At 46.3% G+C, this 21,021-nt stretch overlaps 1 protein-coding gene across 3 annotated transcripts in view; it reads right to left on the bottom strand.

The window, feature by feature from the left end:
* Positions 1-21,021, bottom strand: part of LOC144755773 (long-chain fatty acid transport protein 2-like) — a 599,753-nt gene that overhangs the window by 408,084 nt on the left and 170,648 nt on the right. For all 3 annotated transcript variants that reach the window (XM_078644998.1, XM_078644997.1, XM_078644995.1), the window contains exon 2: positions 18,843-19,049. In XM_078644998.1, the coding sequence (XP_078501124.1) occupies positions 18,843-19,049 (207 nt within the window). The remainder of the gene's footprint in view (positions 1-18,842; positions 19,050-21,021) is intronic.

The raw sequence follows: 21,021 nt of genomic DNA on the forward strand, positions 1-21,021 counted from the left end.
GAAGAAATTTCTTGTTGTGAGTCACAGGATGATATTAATGTAAAAATCACTAATAGCCACACTAGTTTATTTTTAGATCTGAAAAAGCTATTTGTAAAGATCATCTCCAAGCAGGGTAGGAGGGGAAAACAGAAAACTATATCCTGGTTTGATGAGGACTGTCGTCGAACCCATGGGGATCTGTTTAAATCAATAAAGCAAAAAAATCACAGCCTAATAAGGGTTTGTAGGAAGGCTTATAAAAATGCAAGGCACAAAGCCAAGTCCAATTGGGATGAGGAACGGTGGGCAATGCTAACCGAAGCATGTAGCTCCCGGAACATGTGTCAGTTCTGGCATCTATTAAAATGGGGCAAATCACAGGAAGACCGCCCAAGCCCTGCCTCGGCTAGTCAACCCCAGTGGGTATGCTACTATCAGGAACAATTTAGGAATTGTAGTAACACTCAGGATGAAATTCCATGTCTTATTCCTAGTGCTCCCCTTAAATTCACAAGCTGTGAAGTTAAACATATTCTGCAATCTATTCCAAGGGGCAAGGCATCCCTGCCGACTTATTTCAACAGGATCAGGACCTTTGGGTCCCCTACATGGATGTATGACATTACAACGCATACTTTTACAACGCCTACCTTTACAACGCGGTTTTTACATCGCATACCATTACAACGCATAGTGCTTTTAGGCGCTGGATAGTGATTAATTTAATTTACTATTCCAACTCCAGTCCCCGTGGATAGTAGGGAAGGTGTTGGATAGTATATTAAATACATTCCCTATCCTAGAGCGCCCCCAGCGCTATGCGTTGTAATGGTTTGCGTTGTAAAAGTTGCGTCGTAATGGTAGTGCGTTGTAAAAGTTTCGTTGTAAAGGATGTTTCCCCCCCTACATAGTCCTTTTAGTAAATGCTTTAGCCTTGGGTGCTAAGGTCCCCGAATCTTAGTTTGGGGCAGAAATCCTGCCAATTTACAAGAAAGGAGATCGGTCGGTTCCTTCCAACTACCGGCCGATCAGCCTAATAGTAACCCTGGGCGTAGTGGGGCGTAGTGGGGCTCCGCGGAGCTACGCGGAGAGGGCGAGAAGCTACGCCCACTCCCGCACTCCGCGTAGCCCCACTACGCACCTCCCTCCCGCTCTCCCCTACATACTTTATTTAAGCATTTACACGGATTAAAACAAGTTAAAAGCACTTACCTTGTCCGGGGCTCGTCCGGGTCTTCATCTTTGAATAGCGTCCTTTGCCTGGATACCAATGCGCATGCGCGGGCGGCCGCGCATGCGCATTTCTCCCGAGAAATGCGCATGCGCGGCCGCCCGCGCATGCGCATTGGTATCCAGGCAAAGGACGCTATTCAAAGATGAAGACCCGGACGAGCCCCGGACAAGGTAAGTGCTTTTAACTTGTTTTTATCCGTGCAAATGTTTAAATAAAGTATCTAGTGGAGGGCGGGAGGGAGGCGGGTGGCGGCCGACTCGGCTACGCTCACGGAGTGGGCGTAGTGTTGCCGGCTACGCTGTCTACGCAAAATGCGTAGAAGGCAACACTACGCCTACTCCGTGGGCGTAGCCGATTCGGACGCCCACCCTTACCTAATAGATGCGGTCCAAAAAATTACAGCCCGCCTTGTTCTTGGCAGGATTCAAGACTGGATTGATGAGTTTAACATTCTTACACCACTCCAGGCTGGCTTTCGGTCACACGTGAGCACCCTAGATCAGGCTCTTCGGTTTATTCTCCTCTACTGGAAGACCGTCACCCTAGGCAAAGGTAACCTTTACGCAGCCTTTGTGGACTTAAGGTCTGCATTTGACCTTGTTCCAAGGGCTAAGTTGTGGGACTGTGTAGCGAAGCTGGGTATGCCAGCTCCTCTTTTACGCCTCTTGGTGAACCTTCACGCTCACACATATTTCCAGTCGCTAAAGGTGTAAGGCAAGGGTGCGTTTGAGCACCCACCCTGTTTTCTTTATATATAAATGGGGTTACCCAATATTTTGCCAACCAGCCTACTGATGCCCCGTCCCTGGCTGGATTGAAAATCCCATTGCTCATGTTCGCAGACGACACCTTTTTAATATCTAAGACAGACAGGGCCTCCAACAGGCTCTGTCAAGGTTTGAATTGTTCTGCTGCGAGCATGAGCTTGAGGTAAATGTGTCAAAAACAAAATTTATGGTACTAAGAGGACACTCCTCGATTACAGCTAGGGTCACTATGGGAGGTACATCTCTGGAACAGACTAAACTGTTTACCTACCTCGGAGTTACGTTTAGTGAGACCCTTAGTTGGTCTCAACAGGTTAATCTATTGGCATTAAAGCATACGCAGATAGGAGGAGCCTTGCTTAAAGAACATAAAAGCTCTTTTTCCAGGCCCATGTCCCCCTTAATGAAAATCTATGGTAGGAAAGTTTTACCATCTGTCCTGTATGGAGCGGAGCTTTGGGGCTATAGCAACCTTGATCCCTTGAAAGTAGCCCAAAATAAATTTTTAAGGCTGGCCATTGGCCTCCCACAGTCATCCCCGCGGATCCCACTTTTGTATGATCTTGGGTGTCAGCCTGTGGAGGACCTGGCCAGACTGCGCCCTCTAGCTTTCTGGCGACGCCTTTGGACTACGCCCGAACTTCAGCTCTATGCAAGAACATGCTTAGAGGTTAGGGATCTTCCTGGCTCTCCCAACATTGGCTGGTTCAAAGCCTTAAGAACCACCCTGTGTGCCATGGGCCATGGGGAGCTTTGGCTAAACCCTGACACTGCAACCTTTCCCTCTAAGAAGGATCTAAAGTTGCAATATTGGGAATGGGTGGTGAATAATAGACACTCTGGACTGACAGATACTAACCTCACTGGTACATTTGTTGTTATGAAAGATGTCCCCAGTTTTGAAAATTATTGGGATGCTATAACTAAGCCCCTGGACCGCAAAGTATATCATCAATTTAGGTGCGGTTCTTTGCCTTTAAGGGAGTACACCAAACAGTGGGGTAAGGGTGGCCCGGGGCATTGTCCTAGGTGCTCAGGACAGGATGAAAGTGTTGACCATTTTCTTTTTGTCTGCCCGTTGTACACTGCCCCTCGAGTAAAGTGGCTAAGCCCAGTTTGTAGAAACTTGGGAACACGCTCAGCAGCGAATGCTAGTAGGTTATTAAAGTCTGACCTGTCACCCTTAACTGTAACCGGAGTAGCGAAATACTTAGGTTGGGCCTGGATCCTAAGAGCAAGATTTATCAATTCGTCTTAGGTTGCAGCCTTCACCCACAGAATTGCTATTGATTATGTGTAAATGTGTTCCTGCCAAATGTGCCTGGACTATTAAGGTTATTTGATTAATGATTTATTGTAACTTTTAATGATTCTTCAATGAAGTTTTGTATAAATGATTTATTATGGTCCTTGACTGTTTTTTATATTACCTTTTCTATTTTATGAACTGTACATGTATTTTAGAGATTTGTAAATTGTGTTACATGTCTTTTATGATTTAATCATCGAATAAAGACTTCTTGACTACGACAAAGAGATATTTATGCGGAGTTTCGAGTATGGGAACCTGGCTGAGCTGCTTGTGAGTGAATCATGGAGTGGATGTGTCTCAAAGTGTCTACAAAAAAGTGTTACCATGTTGTTTAAGTGCTCATGTACATAGTTTGAGCAGAGCATAAATGTGCAAAAATGTATATTTGTATATGACCTATTATGTTTGAATGTATGCTTCGTGTATGCCTATGTGCACATCTGTTGGTAATTGTTGTATATCTGTATTACCATACGTGTGTGTGCACATCCTTATCTGTGTAAGTTTGCATGTCTCTTCATGTGTGGTTACGTTTTGGCATGTTACTCTGTGTCTGCAGCTCATATGTTCCATTGTTTTGTGGGCATGTGTGCCTCTGTGTTTATGTAAATCAGTGTCTCTGTATGTGTGTGATACATGTGTCTGTGTATCTGTCCGTGGCACACACATGTATGAGTGCACTGTATGTGTGATTGCAAGTATATATCTACTTGTAGGTGTATCCACGGGCTAAAAAAAATCTCAACATGAGTTTACTTCATTGAAGAAAATGGTGAAAACTACTCTCGTTTTGTCAGACTAGTGAGAGAGCGCAAACTGACTTAAATGTATGAGTACATCACACTTACCTGTAGTAAGCACAAATCATGAGGAGAAATGCCATGAGTGCTAATAGTATCTGAAATTATATTCTAAATGTATAGCTAATATAGAGATTTAAGTAGAAGTGGAACTAATACAGAAATGTGTGACACTATATGATTTTATTAGATGTGATAATTCCTGAATCCATGTCGTGTAGCTGTTAAAACATAAGATGGTATGCGGTTAAACGCAGAATGTGGTAGGCCTCAGGGCCAGAGCTGGAGCTAAAAGGGAAGGTGTTTCTTTTCACGACACAGATTGTATTAATGTTTTGGTCATCGCATTAAATGGGCCATGATTTATAGAGATGTTTACTAAATAATAGAATAAGAATATTAACATGCTTTAATTAAAGAAGAAGTTGAATGCTATAATCATGATGAGAAATATTGTAGGCCTGAAATGTTTTAACGTTGATTTATACGTACATGTCTGGGCTGAGAAATGTTGCAAGCCTTTTTAGAAGTCTATGAGAGTTGGGTTCTTGGCTGCAGATATCTGTCTGCACAGGAAAAGGGGGGATCCAATTATAAATGAATGAATAGAGGTCTGTTCAGTAGACGGCCCAGACATGGAGGAGGGTTCTGGAATGTTTGAGGGGTATCAGCGGGCCGGAGAAGAGTCTGAGAAGCAAGGTCAACTCTAACGTACGAGGTCCAATACAAAGCATCATGGAAAAAGCCAGAAGCTACACCACGTGAGGGGCGTCTCGAGAGGGGCGTCTCAAATGTTGTTGACTGTTTTGTATTAGGGACAGCACCCCTGGGTGGAGTTAGAGCAGATACCTGAGGACCCTTTAGAGAGCGGATGGGTAGGCAGAGAGGGGTCATGACTGGAGAACTATAGGTTTTCACCAAGAGACTTAGAGTGAGTGACTTCCCTTGGGGGTCATTCACTGCTGACACCTTTATTAGGTTGGGACTTGGTTAAGTAGGGATACCATCTAGAGCAGGGTAGGGACAGCCTAACCTGTGCGTTTTTCTCCAACTTAAATGAAGGAGCGATATGCGTCTATGCTGATAGCTTTATTATTCTTAGAACTTGTGTTAGTGATTTCCGTTGCTCGTCTGAGGGCTTTCCGAGAGCACATGTATGTAATTGGACCTGTGTATCTCGTGAATCTCATTCTGAGATGCTTGTATTTGCAGCTTATCATTTCCTTACAATAAACTTTTGAAAGCTAGAAGTTGTCTGTGATCTTTGGGAGTAGAGTCCTTTATTGGGTGAACTAACTTGGAAATAGGTGTACCTTGTACCTTAAAGACAGGCAACAAAGGTTCAGTCGACCAGATCGAGGTTTGGGTCAATAGTGCTAAGGTATCGATCAAAATCTCGCCCTTTCAGTTGGTAGCAGAGGATGGTTGCCTTCTTGAGGACGGTGACCTAGGCCAGGTTAGCTTACCCCAAGGCCCCTAGAGATCGATGATCGGAAGAACAGCCCGCTGAAGAAGATCCGGATGACGTGAGACAGAAAAGGCAGCAGTATCGGTCGAGAGTGAGTATAAAGGGTTATGCGTGTTAGATTGCGGTGTTTTGTATTGTATCTATGTTGTAATGTCTGGCGGAGTTGAATGTCTGTAGAGTGACTGTGGAACAGGTTGTGAGCGCGCGCAACCGGTGGAAATCTTAAGTTCAAGGGGAGCTTAAGTGGTTCGGGTGTATCGGACACCCAGAGTAATTGTCAACTAGTGTGAAGGGGGTCATGAGGTACCATTGATCACCCGAAGGACCGAGATAGGGGGAACGTAAGAGTGAGTGCGTGAGTAACGGACGCTGGTCGGAAGTTACTGTGTGTGTAAGCAACCTATCAGAGAGACGATAGACATTTCGTCAGTTGTGTTGACAATTACAGATAGACTGTGGACGTACAGTCGAGAGAAGTGACCGCTTGGTCGGAAGTAGTCATTTTTCGGTGTATGAATGGGACGCATGCATAACCGGGAGACGAGTTGAGAAAGGAGGGGTGCTGCTGCGAAGCGGAGAAAAGTGACGTCAGAAAGTGTCGCGACGTGATTGGCCGACCGAAGAAAGACCGCGCTGTGATAGGCCAGCTAGCAAAGACGTCAGACAGGGTCGCGACGTGATTGGCCGACCGGAGAAAGACCGCGCTGCGATAGGCCAAGTCAGCAAAGCCGCGACAGGATTGGTGGATTGTCATCAGGAAGTAAACAGAGTAGCGAGGCTGGATATTGTGCGCATAATTATGAAGTGTTTTAAATGGCTGAAAGCGGTGTTTAAAAAAGAGAAGCGGGGATCGTATGAAGGGGAAGAAGCCCCGCCGGAGGGTACGCCAGCTCGTTATATGGCAGTGAATGTTGGGCTGCATACGATCCTTTGGATATCAGAGTGGAGTAAGATTACTGAAGGAAATGAGGAACTGACGTTCCCGAAGTACGGGACGTTCAGATTAGAGGTGTTACATCGATTAAAATCAGTCATGACCTCAATGAGACCCTTGCCTAGACCAACCCAGTTTGAAGCTCTTGATGCATGGATTAGGGCAGCGCATGAAAAGAATATGAACAGACGACAAGAAAGGGTGAAACGATCGGTAAGGGCAGTACAGGATGCCAGGTGGGATGCGGATGCTAAAAGATGGAGAGTGCATAACATGGAAGTAAATAAACTGTACCCAGTGTTAGAGGCGCCAGTAAATAAAAGTCCCCTGGAAGAAGATGATGAGAGCGAAACAGAGGATAGCCTGATAAACAGATTATTGACAGACAGGCCACCCCCGTATAATAGAGCAGGGGGAGAGGTCGAGAATAGTGAAGGAGAAAAGGGGGGCAATGCAGGAGAGCATAGACCGCTTCCCAGTTCAGAGTGGGATCCTGAGCCAAAGAAAGAGCTGTCCCAGCCTAGTCAGGTGCAACGGGTAGTCGGGAGGTTTGTGGTACAAAGAGCGCCGGAAACGGAGAGAGCCACATCCTACACATTACCAGATGCACTACAGGTACCTGTTACCATAGGTCCTATAATATCGATATATGACCAAGAGAGAGCAAAAGGGGAAGAACGGGTACGGAAGGACAGAGAAAGAGCAGAGATGGCAAGGAGGAGCGATACGATTAATTCCCCAAGTCAGATGCCGATACCAAGAGAGTGGAGCACCCCGATGCACACAGCAGGGGACCCAGGAGGAGATCCTGGGGGCCCTAGATGGCCAGCGGATCTGAGGGGATCTGGACGAAAATCCTTTCAAGAGCTAAATGAGTACATGAAGCAGTGGGATGAGGCAGTGAAGGCCCAAAAGAACATCATAGCTGCGGAAGCCGAAAGGGAAAGTCAGGACAGCCGAGCTCGGACTCACTGCGGGGCTGGGGAGAGCAGCCCGGAGTGGGACTGTAGAGAGAGAGAGAGTAGGGGAGTCACCCATTGGGCCCGGAGTGGAGATAGAACAGATCTGGAAAACGGGGGCCCCGAGAGAGGAGGGGTGGCGCGCCCAATACTCAGTGAAGGGGAGAGGAGAGCACAAGAGTACAGAAACAGCTTTAAGTGTCCACACTGTGTGCCTGGCACCAGAGAACTGAATGGGAGTTGTGAGAGGTCGCACCATAGACCCTGTGATGACGGAAATGAGCGCAGCCCAGGGAATATGGGGAACCAGGAAGGATCGTATCGGATACTGAGCGATACTAGGCAAAGAGAGAGTAGAGAACAGAGGGAAATTAACAGAGAGGTGTGCGGTGAGAGGAGAGAAGAAGAAGAGTGTGGGCAGAGAAAGAGTGGGGGTAACAGGCCCGTGTTCCATCACCTTCCAAGATCGGATGGCCGAGCATGGGACCTGGAGAGATGGGAGCAAGGGAGGGCACCCATTAACTCTCCCGAGCCCAAACGTAGAGCTCGAAGTTGGGATGGTAGGGAGACCAGTGAGCCCCCTTCGAAAGACATATTGCGAGCTGAGATAAAAGCCAAGAGACTCGATGTCACCAGTTTAAGGTCAGACCTGGATGACATGGTAGATGGTACCCTGCCTTTAGAAAGAATGGAAATGTATGAACAGGATGAAATACTGTATATGGCAAAGGACATTACTCGAAAAGCGAGAGCAGTCCATGAGAAGTTAGTCGAACTAGCAGGCAAATATATGGTGGACTTGTCAAGAACCAAAGCATTACAGGGTAACCACAGGCTACATTATACAGATCGAGACCTAGATGAGAGGAGAACGATTGGGCTGAAAACGCACATAAGGGAACTGATCGCTGGAATAAGGACATGGAGGGCACTAGATAAGTGGGAAGAGAGGTGGTCCAAGAAAGGGACCGGCAGGAGAAGCACGCTTGGTATGACACCAGGACTGCAGGGAATAGAAGCATACCCTTTGCGGGAAGTCGCAAATGGGAACTATGTGCATGTCCCTTGGAGTAGGGGAGATTTAGCTGCTTTTACCACCTCCTTCCCCAAATTGCGGGAAAACCCTGTGGAGTGGTACAAGCAAGTGGAGAGATTTGTAAAAATCTCAAAGGTCCTTTGGATAGATCTGAACACGCTGTTTGACATTGTAGTACCAGGAGATCTGTGGACAGCATGCAAGGTTAGCGCTGAGTGGCCCACAACGGAGCCAGAGAGAGATGCTAAGTCTAATGGGCCGTCCGAGATTGTGATGGCAAAATTCGAGAGGGTGATGACATGGCTGAAAGAGAAAGTGCCAATGCAAGACATAGATTGGGTCAGAATAGACCGAACAAGACAGGAACCCAAAGAGACAGTCCACGAATATTACGAGAGATTGCTGAAGGCGTTTAAACAGTATAGCGGCTTGGATGTAATGGATCCAAAGGACATAGGGCAATTTGTGTCCAAGTTCGTCCTGGGACTGAGACCGGATATTAGTTTAATGATTCAGCAACACTCGATTTGTTGGCAAAGTAAACCCCTAGATGAAATACTGAGATATGCCAGGTACTGCTGTGATGAGATAGACTCCAAGGCTAAGAAACTAAAAGAAAAGTTGATGGTGGTACAGATGCAGGCAGCAGGAAAGGGGGGACCGCAGCAACAGCAGCAAGGAACAGGTACAGGAGGAAAGAAGCAGTACAGTCAGAACAAGGGCAATGAGGAGAGTTCTACCTTTAGACCTAGAATAGACATAGCTACCTTGAAGAAAACGACTAGGTGCCACCAGTGTAATGAGGTGGGGCATTGGAAACGCGAGTGTCCCTACAATGTAGAGATAGGAGAACAAGAGATAGAGGAGGAAGAGGTCCAGAGCGCACCTACGAGAGGGGTGACGCCATACCAAGGAAAGGTGCTCAAAGGGGGGGGGGCTCCTCCCCGAGCCCAGTTCCCGCAACCTCCTCGAGTAGGGACTGTGGGTAAGACTTATAGACAAATGCCCCTGTTTGTGGAAGGTGAAGAGTGCTATTATGTGGACCCATTAACCGGACAAAGAGTGGAAAGAGAAGACTGCACCCTCGGGGCAGCCTTAGAAGTGGACCAGAGGGGACCCTATGTCGAAGCAGAGGTAGCAGGGTGCCCTACGACATTTCTGGTGGACACAGGAGCCACTAGGTCCACGATCAGATCAGCTGCAGTTCCAGACCTGCCCATGTCTGGAGAAACCATACAAGTGGTAGGGGTCGCAAATAGGAGAATAACCAGCCAATTGACAGAACCGGTACAGGTGAAAATAGGGAAGTACAGCGATGAGCACCAATTTGTGGTTTGCGATTCAAGCCCTGTGTGTCTGCTAGGAAGAGACCTGTTGTGTAAATTGAATTGTACTATATATTGTACACCTCAGGGAGTGGAGGTATTGACCAATGATGATGACGCAGATTTCAAAGTTGCAAACTCAAGAATATGTGTGGAGCTGTATCCTACTTTGACTGTAGATGAGCTTCCCTGGGACTTGAGAGAGACAGTGGCACCAGAAGTATGGGATTTCACTGGGGAAGAGATTGGATTGGTCAAAGGGGTGGACCCAGTGAAAATTGTAGTGAAACCGCATGCTGAGTTCCCAAGAACACCCCAATATAAATTGACTCCAGAAACGATTGCAGGTATAAAACCCGTGATCGAGTCCATGATTAAACAGGGAATACTGAAAGAAATCGTGGGTAGTCCATGCAACTCCCCGATTATGGGTCTGCAGAAGCCAAATGGGAAATTTCGGATAGTACAGGACCTTCGAAAGATTAATAACATAGTCGTTTCGTGTTGTCCAGTGGTACCGAATCCATCAGTGATACTGTTTCAGATTCCATTTCAAGCAGAGTGGTTCACAGTGATCGATCTTTGTCAGGCTTTCTTTTCGATCCCTCTGGACGAAGAAAGCCATTTTCTTTTCGCATTTAAGCTGGAAAATCGCGTCCTAACATGGTGTCGTATCCCTCAGGGGTATACAGAGAGTCCATCGATCTTTAACCAGCTTTTGAAGAAAAATCTTGAAAGTCTAGTGCTGCCCCAGAAGTCAGTTCTGGTCCAGTACATAGACGACCTTCTTGTGGCGTCAGAAACAGAAGAAGCTTGCAGGGAGGACTCCATTGCTTTGTTAAATCACCTAGCTGCCAATGGGCACAAGGTGTCCCCGGGAAAATTGCAGTACTGCCTGACAGAAGTGCAGTACTTAGGACACAGAATAGAGAAAGGCAAACGAAAGGTGTCACCAGACAGGATAGAGGCTATCATGAAAATGAATGCGCCTAAGACACAGAGAGAGGTCAGGATGTTTCTAGGGATGGTGGGTTATTGCCGACAGTGGATCGCGAACTTTTCACTGAAAGCAAAACCCTTGCAAAACTGACGCACAAGGAGGTGAGTGATCCGGTACCATGGGACAAAGACTGTTTGATGGCATTCTTACAGCTGCGAGAGGACCTGTGTCGTGCTCCGGCATTGGGAATGCCTGATTACAATAAACAATTTTTTCTTTACTGTTGTGAGAGAGAAGGTTGTGCGTTGTCTGTGTTAGTCCAAATCCATGGGAATGCCCGTAGACCAGTTGCTTATTTCTCGGCTACTTTAGACCCAGTAGCCGCAGCGTTGCCCGGATGTCTCAAATCCGTTGCTGCAACGGGTGTCAGCATTGAAAGATGTGAAAATATCGTCATGGGGCACCCGTTAGAGGTGTGCGTGCCCCATTCTGTTGAACTGTTGATGACCAGGACCAAAACACAGCATCTGACCAATAGCAGGCTCACGCGATATGAGCAAGTTATTCTTGCTGCAGAGAATGTGACCCTCAAAAGATGCTCTGTTTTGAACCCTGCCACCTTGATGCCACTTCCAAATGATATCGATGATGATGATGAATGTACAGACCATGACTGTCTTGATGTGACTGAACTATGCACCAAACCCAGACCCGACATCGTAGATGAGCCACTGACTGACCCAGATGAAATTTTCTTTGTCGATGGCTCATGTGTAAGAGACGAAGTTGGGCAATTGAGAGCAGCTTATGCTGTTTGTACAATTACTGGAGTTGTGGAAGCTGGGTGCCTGGAAGGAGTACACTCCGCTCAGGTAGCCGAGATTATTGCCCTGACACGTGCTTGCTTGGCAAGCAATCAAATTCGAGTCACCATATACACCGACAGCCAATATGGGTATGGGGTAGTTCATGATTACGGGCAGTTATGGTCTCAAAGAGGCTTCATGACCTCTTCAGGCTCTCCCATTCGCAATGGAGAGTTTGTGCGCCTGTTGTTAGAGGCATTGCAATGCCCAGCAAGTATCGCAGTTGTAAAGTGCACCGCACATACCAGAAATGAGGACTTCGTTTCGAAAGGCAATAGATATGCTGATGAAGTTGCGCGGTATTGCGCGGAACAAGGTTACTCTTTCACAGAGGTGGAAGTGGGTGGAATAAATGTAAGAACTGAATTAGCCATGATACTGGAAACTGTTGATACTTGGGATGAACTGTCAACCATGCAAGAAAACGCTCCTGATTCTGAAAAAGAAACATGGGAAAAGGCAGGATGTGTAATGGGTGAGACCCATTTTTGGGTCTCAGCAGACGGCAGAGCAGTGTTGCCCAATGAGATGGTGAGTCCAATGGCTAGACTCATACATGGTCCCGTACACTTAGGGAGAGATGCTATGCTGAGAGTGTTTAGACAAACTTGGTACAATCCTAAGTTTAGAATAGCAGCAGAAGCAGTGTGCCAGCGTTGTGTGACCTGCCAGCAGCTGAACGTAGGGAAAAGAACACCAGTTGCACTAAGTCACATAGGAAGGTCTGGAGGTCCATTCAATCGAATGCAGATAGATTTCATTGAAATGCCAAGGTGCAACCGCCTCCGCTATGTCCTGGTGGTTGTTTGTGTGTTCTCCAGATGGGTTGAGGCATACCCTACACGTAGGTGCGACACCCTCACAGTGGCCAAGTTACTGCTTAGGGAAATCATTCCGCGCTTCGGGGTGCCGGCCTTTTTGGAATCAGATAGGGGAACACATTTTAACAGCGAGCTTGTGAAGATGGTTTGTGTAGCGCTAAATATTGACCAGAAGTTGCATTGCAGTTACCGACCAGAAGCCTCAGGAATTGTGGAGCAGATCAATGGCACGATCAAGGCCAGAATAGCCAAAGTTTGTTCCTCAACGACCCTGAGTTGGCCTGACGCCCTGCCATTGGTTCTCATGAGCCTTCGTAGTACCCCAGACAGAAGGACAGGGTTGTCACCACATGAGGTGTTAATGGGGAGAGCAATGAGGCTGCCATCCGTCCCAGCTACTGCACTGTTAAATATCACAGATGATATGATCCTGGACTATTGTAAGGGGCTGTCTGACGCCATTCGTTCTGTGTCCCTTCAGGTGCAGGCTGCCGAGGTTCCAGCGTGCCAGGGCCCGTGCCATGACCTGTATCCTGGGGACTGGGTCCTGGTGAAAAAACATGTGAGAAGAAGCTGTCTGGATATTCGTTGGCGTGGGCCCTTCCAGATCATCCTGATCACGAACACAGCTGTGAAGGTGGGAGGCCTGCCCAATTGGATCCACGCGTCACATACGCGAAGGGTTCCAGCACCTCTGGAAGAAACAGCTCCTCTCTCGGATAGACGTCCAGCAGAGGACCGAGAAGCCATAGAGGGGGCTAGCCAAGCTGTAGAGGTGCCAGCGGAAGCAGGGGAAGAGTCTGACCAAGCTGAGGACGGTCAGTACAACAGCGAAACAGAAGACGCTACAGAAGGAGAAAGTAGCTGGGAGTACGAGTCAGACCCTGACAGGTCTGAGAGAGAGCGAGAACAGACAAGAAGGAGAAGGAGTAGAAGGGCACGTGGAGAAGCTAATTGGCCGCAAAGAAGGAGCTCTAGCCTGAGGTCAACTCCAGAGGTAACCCTTCCTCCGATATCCGAAGACTCAGACCCAGAAGAAGGTGCTCAGGGCGCTGAAGCACCGGACCGAAGAAGGTCAAGAAGAGTGCGTGTGCCTAACAGAAGATACTCCACACCTGAGTGGACATATCTGGCGTCAAATGTCTGTGAAACCGGAGACAGGGAGGATCCGAGCGGTGGTGGTGTCCAGTTCTGAGCCCATTATCACCGTGGAAATACGACTGTTGGTACCCGGTGTCGAACAAGAAGGGTCACTAACATTCATGCTCCCCAGACCTCCCCGCCTCAGCAAGTTAAAACATATGTTTCTTTCAGAATTGCAATTCCCCGACTTTGGTACAACGATAACAGCACATGAAGAGCACAATCTTCGTTTGGAAATACTGAACTATGCTATTGAAGCTGCAACCACAAACCTGATAGTAGACTGTTAAGGACTTTGTAAATAAAGCAAGCAGAAAAAGAAGATTACCTAGCGCCCAGGAAGCAGAGAATATTAGGGAACTTCCCTTGAGTTGATGGAGAAGGGCTAGGGTTGTCTTTTTTGAACTGTTAAAGGACTTTTGCGAAGAAGGTTGTCAGCCTCCAGTTGTGTGGATTCTAAAGACAAAAGGATTAAAAGAGACTGTAAAGGAACGAGAGGAAAAGAACTTTTTGCAAAGATAAGAGAGAGAGCCATATTGTCTGACGAAATGGAGGCCGGCACCCAGAACCGCAGAGCTAAATGTATGATAGGTACACTAATAGTAGGAGTGATAATATTAATAGCTTTAGTGGTAACAATTTCTTATGTAAAGGGACATGAGGAAGAGGTAAAGGTAACTGATGTGAAATCTGTAGAAACGCTTACACCTACTGTTGCTGGTGAGAAAAGGGAAAACACTCAAGAGAAAGCGTTATTAGCTGCAGAAGCCCGCAGGTTACACGTAGACGAGTCCCAAGGAGACTTTAGGTCAAATGCTTATGCTAAACTTTTATATGAATACGTGGATGCCATGGAGGTTAAGGATTGTTATGTCTGCATGCAGTTGCCGGCATCTGTAGATGAAGGAATCCGATATCATCACCTCCCGCTGACATATGGCATTACATGTAGCTTATTGCTTAGTATATTTTATGAAAGAGATAGTTTTGAATACTATTTCTCCAATTATGATTCAGTGCTGCCAGAAGTCCCAAATTATAAGCAGATGAACAAATGGTATTACTGGAAGAGTGAAGACAGATTGGCTAAGTTCTTCATTCCTTGGATTACCTTAGATACTTCACATGCCCGTAGAAATAACCTGACATGCAAGGTGTCAGAAGTCGAGAAGAAGTTCATAGGGCAGGTGGATGATCGTTACAGGAGACAAAAGATTTTGAAAAAATCAGGACAATGGAAAACAGATTGGACCGAGGAAGAGAAGGCACACAAGAGAAAGGGTAGTAGTGGTCCAATAGCTTTAGATAAAACGCAGAGAGGAAAGCTATGTCTTCACCGAGCCAAAACGTATTATGAAAATGTATACGTTGGAGAAGTTGACTGTGAACATGCTTTCAACATAGAGTACTATACTAAAGATTTCCTGAAGGGAATGCAAGTGATTCCAAATGTGTATTTTGTATGTGGAAGAAATGCCTACGTGAGACTACCTGACAACTGGTATGGATCATGTTACTTAGCAATTGTCTTCCCCAAAATATATCATGCACAAGACTTAGTGATCATTGAGGGCAAGACATCTTCGAGGGGAAGGAGAGATATAGGCGATGCAGAAATGGTTGGAGATGTCTTTGGAGCTATGTTCCCTCTTTTGGGAGTAATCCTTAATGATGTTAAAATTAGACGACTGGCAACAGTTGTCGACAGGTTGTCTGCCAGCACTGCTCAGTCCTTAATGCTGGTAGAAGGAGAGATGCAATCGATAAGGGCTATGGTTCTTCAGAACCGTCTTGCATTAGATGTCCTACTAGCAAAAGAGGGCGGAGTCTGTAAGGCTTTGAAGGTCCAGGAATGTTGCACTTACATTCCAGATAATTCAAAACCCCTTGAGAAGGTTATTAGGAACATAACTGATATTCACAAGGAGATCGAAGACTTGAGTAGAGAAAATGTCTGGGAAAAGGTGGGCCACGGAATGAGTGCAGTTGGTGGGTGGTTTTCCACCTTAGGCAAAAGCTTTGTGTGGTATATTCTAAAGCCTATCATCATAATATTGATCTGTGGGATTATATTGTGGGGATTGGTGAGGGTATTCAAATGGTACAGAGCAAGAAGGTCAGAAAGGGCCCAAAGAGAGCAGCTGCAGAGATTGGCTGCCATACAAGATAATCAGTACCGGAGCCTGAGGGCTCTGGAAGCGCAGAGAATGCTACCAATAACTGCAGTCTAAATGTTAGTGATGACCCCGAGAGGTCATCAAAGGGGGGAACTGAGAGAGCGCAAACTGACTTAAATGTATGAGTACATCACACTTACCTGTAGTAAGCACAAATCATGAGGAGAAATGCCATGAGTGCTAATAGTATCTGAAATTATATTCTAAATGTATAGCTAATATAGAGATTTAAGTAGAAGTGGAACTAATACAGAAATGTGTGACACTATATGATTTTATTAGATGTGATAATTCCTGAATCCATGTCGTGTAGCTGTTAAAACATAAGATGGTATGCGGTTAAACGCAGAATGTGGTAGGCCTCAGGGCCAGAGCTGGAGCTAAAAGGGAAGGTGTTTCTTTTCACGACACAGATTGTATTAATGTTTTGGTCATCGCATTAAATGGGCCATGATTTATAGAGATGTTTACTAAATAATAGAATAAGAATATTAACATGCTTTAATTAAAGAAGAAGTTGAATGCTATAATCATGATGAGAAATATTGTAGGCCTGAAATGTTTTAACGTTGATTTATACGTACATGTCTGGGCTGAGAAATGTTGCAAGCCTTTTTAGAAGTCTATGAGAGTTGGGTTCTTGGCTGCAGATATCTGTCTGCACAGGAAAAGGGGGGATCCAATTATAAATGAATGAATAGAGGTCTGTTCAGTAGACGGCCCAGACATGGAGGAGGGTTCTGGAATGTTTGAGGGGTATCAGCGGGCCGGAGAAGAGTCTGAGAAGCAAGGTCAACTCTAACGTACGAGGCCCAATACAAAGCATCATGGAAAAAGCCAGAAGCTACACCACGTGAGGGGCGTCTCGAGAGGGGCGTCTCAAATGTTGTTGACTGTTTTGTATTAGGGACAGCACCCCTGGGTGGAGTTAGAGCAGATACCTGAGGACCCTTTAGAGAGCGGATGGGTAGGCAGAGAGGGGTCATGACTGGAGAACTATAGGTTTTCACCAAGAGACTTAGAGTGAGTGACTTCCCTTGGGGGTCATTCACTGCTGACACCTTTATTAGGTTGGGACTTGGTTAAGTAGGGATACCATCTAGAGCAGGGTAGGGACAGCCTAACCTGTGCGTTTTTCTCCAACTTAAATGAAGGAGCGATATGCGTCTATGCTGATAGCTTTATTATTCTTAGAACTTGTGTTAGTGATTTCCGTTGCTCGTCTGAGGGCTTTCCGAGAGCACATGTATGTAATTGGACCTGTGTATCTCGTGAATCTCATTCTGAGATGCTTGTATTTGCAGCTTATCATTTCCTTACAATAAACTTTTGAAAGCTAGAAGTTGTCTGTGATCTTTGGGAGTAGAGTCCTTTATTGGGTGAACTAACTTGGAAATAGGTGTACCTTGTACCTTAAAGACAGGCAACAAAGGTTCAGTCGACCAGATCGAGGTTTGGGTCAATAGTGCTAAGGTATCGATCAAAATCTCGCCCTTTCACTAGTTTAATGTGTAGCGCTTGATGCTCTTTTTTGGTCTACGGCACTACATCTGCATACTGCTGATGGTGATATATGTATTCCATACCAGCCCATCTGAAATTGTATGTGTACCAGGAGGCCTGTTTGTATGTTTGTACACCTGATTGTGAGTGCATGCCTGCGGGTGAGATTACTAGCGTACGCCATCGACATCCACTGCAGTTTAATGTGTAAACACTCATACACGTACTTATCGTGTTTGCTGGATGTGCTGTAAAGTGAGTCGGATGCCACCCAGCTGCACCTCTCCTTCTACGAGGGAAACTGCGTTGCCACAAATGGATGCTTGGATCACACATACACTGAATGATGGATGGAATTGATAAACACTCACTGAGGTCATTTCTCCATGCTTGAAATTGTCACATTTGCTGAACAAACATGAGGGATCTTTGACCTCTGCAGAATGCCCATTGCAGCGCCATGTCTTTCTCCACTGAACCTTCCCTCACGTTGCTTCCTGCCGCCCTACTCCTCCGCCTGCCCATGTTGCTACTCCCTCCCCTGCACCTCTTTCGTGTTGCTACCCCCCATCCGTTGCTCCCACACTCGTTCCTGCACCTCCCTTGTGTGGCTTGCCCCCTCGTGTTTTTTTTGCATGTTGCACAGCACTGTGGGCTACTGTGCAACATGGCTTAAAGCGCTTTTTTTTCGTTTACTTTAAGCCGTGTTGCACAGCAGTCCACACTGCTGTTGCCACACTGCTGTGGAACAAATCTGAAAAAAAAAACATTGACAAAACCAATAGTACTCGCAAAGTCGAATCCTATTCGGTTTGCCAATGCTTGTTCCTCTCACCAATGATTATTTCCCAATTTTTTGAGTCGGTAAGAGTCGTATGTAATATAGGACTTCGGCTCCAACACGGATGAAACCCAGTACAGATGTGGGGCCTGATTCACAAAGATAAACTTCCACTTTGGTGTAAGTTTACTTTTTATTCATATTTCCAAACCACTAGTTTTTGTATTCACATACTACAATTCTCTAGCAATTTTACGACATTGGAGCCTTCACAGGTTGTATCTGCATGCATGCGCTCATAAAAGTGGCTTCTTTGAGTCACTTTTGTTATACTTTAAGGCAAAACCAATATATGATTGCAGCCCAAGTATCTTGGAATGAGTTATGTGGTCTTTGTTATATTAATACAAAAAGCTGTCCAAGATGGCCGCTCACTTGTGCACAAACATAAGCTTGCATGCATGCATATGAGAGCAATGGTAGAATGCTTTTTTGCCCTACTTTAGCAGCGGTTTACTGGTCTAGAAAGAATAGCCTGTGTAAACAATTAAAGCTGTTTCAAAGGCTAGAACTCAAAATCATTCAAAAGCCTTTGAAATTGTCCGTCGCTTTTGTTTAAACTGGCAACCTTTTTCCAGGAGACAACCACATCACTTTTTGAGGTAATAGCAATAGGTGTCCTGTTTTGATGACAGTATCTTTAATAGAAAGATACCCAATGCCGGTTAAAGTAGACCATTCGTTAACTCAATAACATACAAGAGTGTGTACTCGTGTTCCCAACAGTGACATACCTGTAGTCCCAGAGGTGAAAATATACAGAGCGATAGATGCAAAGGTCACGCTTGACCGCAAAGAATCCGACAAAGGTTGCTCAGAGGAGGCTTTTACTTTTTCTAGGAAACAGTCCGCTGTTTGGGTGGACGACCCTGTCCCCACAAAGATGACCTGTACATTGTCACTCAGACTTGTTTTGATATCTTCCACCGCAGCTTTCAAATCTGCTCAGAAAACAAACCAAACAGAACAACAGAATGAATCACTGGCGTTGATGCTGAAACATGCATATTTACAGTAATGATCCCATTTAAACATCTAATACCGAATACATGCAATATCACCAATTTAAGTTTTATATGCGAAGGAAGGGCATGGCATTTCCTAAATACTGCAAATGAGTGTGAATCATCAGTGCTCAGGTGACAGGAAACATTAAGTAGACGTGTTCCTTTTTTCACATTATTTAAATATGCAATTCATAAAACATGTTGTTCAAGCTCTTTGGGAGGTTATTCTCTCATTCCCTTCTTTAAAATGCATAAACAAAGAAGATTAAATCTGATTTTAACGAGTTTTTAGGCTTGCATTCATATAAAGAGGGATTTCTCCCCAGATTGAAAACGTGTGCTTTGTAGGAGCGACAGTGCTTGACCTTCACAGGTTTGGTTTCAATTTTATAACAAGGAGTAAGGCATCGGCAGTCGAACTTATGGCAGAGATCTGTATATCTACCAGTGGTTACTGACCATTATTATGACAAAGAACTGAATGACATGTGAGAGACTGAGGGACTCCTCTGGAAACACGTTTGTAAGCTTGTTATAAAACATCAGCATGTTTTCAAAGTGTCTGCGTATACTGAAAAGGGGGGGCCCTCGGCCCCCCCGCACGCATGGCTGCGCGGCGATCGTCGCCCCCCCTTTCCCCTTTGTGGTCATTCGGCGGTGGGGGCGTGCCCTGGGGGTGCGGCCCACCGCCGATTGGCCGGCGGCCTTCCTGACCCGGATCCAGTTTAGTGGGTCCGGGTCAGGGGGGGCGGGCGATAGGAGGGGCCGACCGGCCCCTCGGGAATAAGAAGTAGGGAGCGCCCAGGAGACCCCCTTGTCCCTGGACGCTCCCTCGCTGAACGTTGTGCCCCGCGTTCGGGGCTTCTTTGTTTTTTAACGGTTTTACTTTATTTTCACAGGGATTCCGGATCACAGGCTGGAGTGAGCGGTTTGCGGCGATCCTGGTTGGCGGATCAAGACTCTGCGGGCTTTGGTCGTTCGGCGTTTTCCGAGGGGTAGCCCGAGTCCGCGCTGAGCAAGCCGCGTGGAGTCCTTTACCTGCCCGACGGTCCCCGGCGCTTGGAGACCCTTTTCGAGGCGTGGTACGGGCCGCTGTGGCCCCGTGAGGTATTGTGCGGGATTGGGGGGGGCTCGCGGAAACAGGCGCATGAGGTGCCGCCTAAAGCTCGCCTAACCGTCTAATTGTTTGAACCGCTTACCAGTTGTAACGCGGCGGGGAAAGAGCGCGCCTGACCGTCTAATTGTTTGAACGGCTGACTCAGTTGTAACGCGGCGGGGTAGGAGCTCGCTTGACCGTCCAGCCGGCTTTACGGGGACTGTGCGCTTGGCAAAGGGGGATTATAGAAGCGCTGTATGGTGACGCTCACTTTGAAAACTGTGCTCATTTTTAAAACTGTTCTGGGCAACTTTGCAAAGGCCTTATTATTGTTTTAAGCTCTTTATGTCGACGCTAATTTTAAACAATTGTTTACCGCTCGCGAGCACAATTTACTAAAGGGCGCGAAGCAGGGTCGACCAGGGCAGCACCTGGATGGGGGACCTCACGTGGAAAGTGTACAGAGTGTAAGAAAAGCGAGGTGACTGTGTAGAACACAAGGGGCGATTTCTTACATGGTCATTTCTTTCCCTATGAAGCAATTTTGATTAAAAGCATTGCATAAGTGCATCTATCTAATCGTTTTTCACGCCACTCTGCAGTGTTTGATTTATAATCCTTTGTACTGGGGTGGGACACAAAGCGTGCAATTTACTGAAAACTAGGTGACATTTTGGAAAGTGTTTAGTACAGTGCATGTACAGGTTGCATTATTTGCCTGTCTACTTTAGGTTGGGCCGTTTTTAAGAGGGATACTGTGGTGATTTGTGCTGATATTACTTGTTTTGGGGTGCACAGCAACAGGGAGGT

The sequence above is a fragment of the Lissotriton helveticus genome, chromosome 5_1, assembly GCF_964261635.1.
Source record: "Lissotriton helveticus chromosome 5_1, aLisHel1.1, whole genome shotgun sequence".
Lineage (NCBI taxonomy): Eukaryota > Metazoa > Chordata > Amphibia > Caudata > Salamandridae > Lissotriton > Lissotriton helveticus.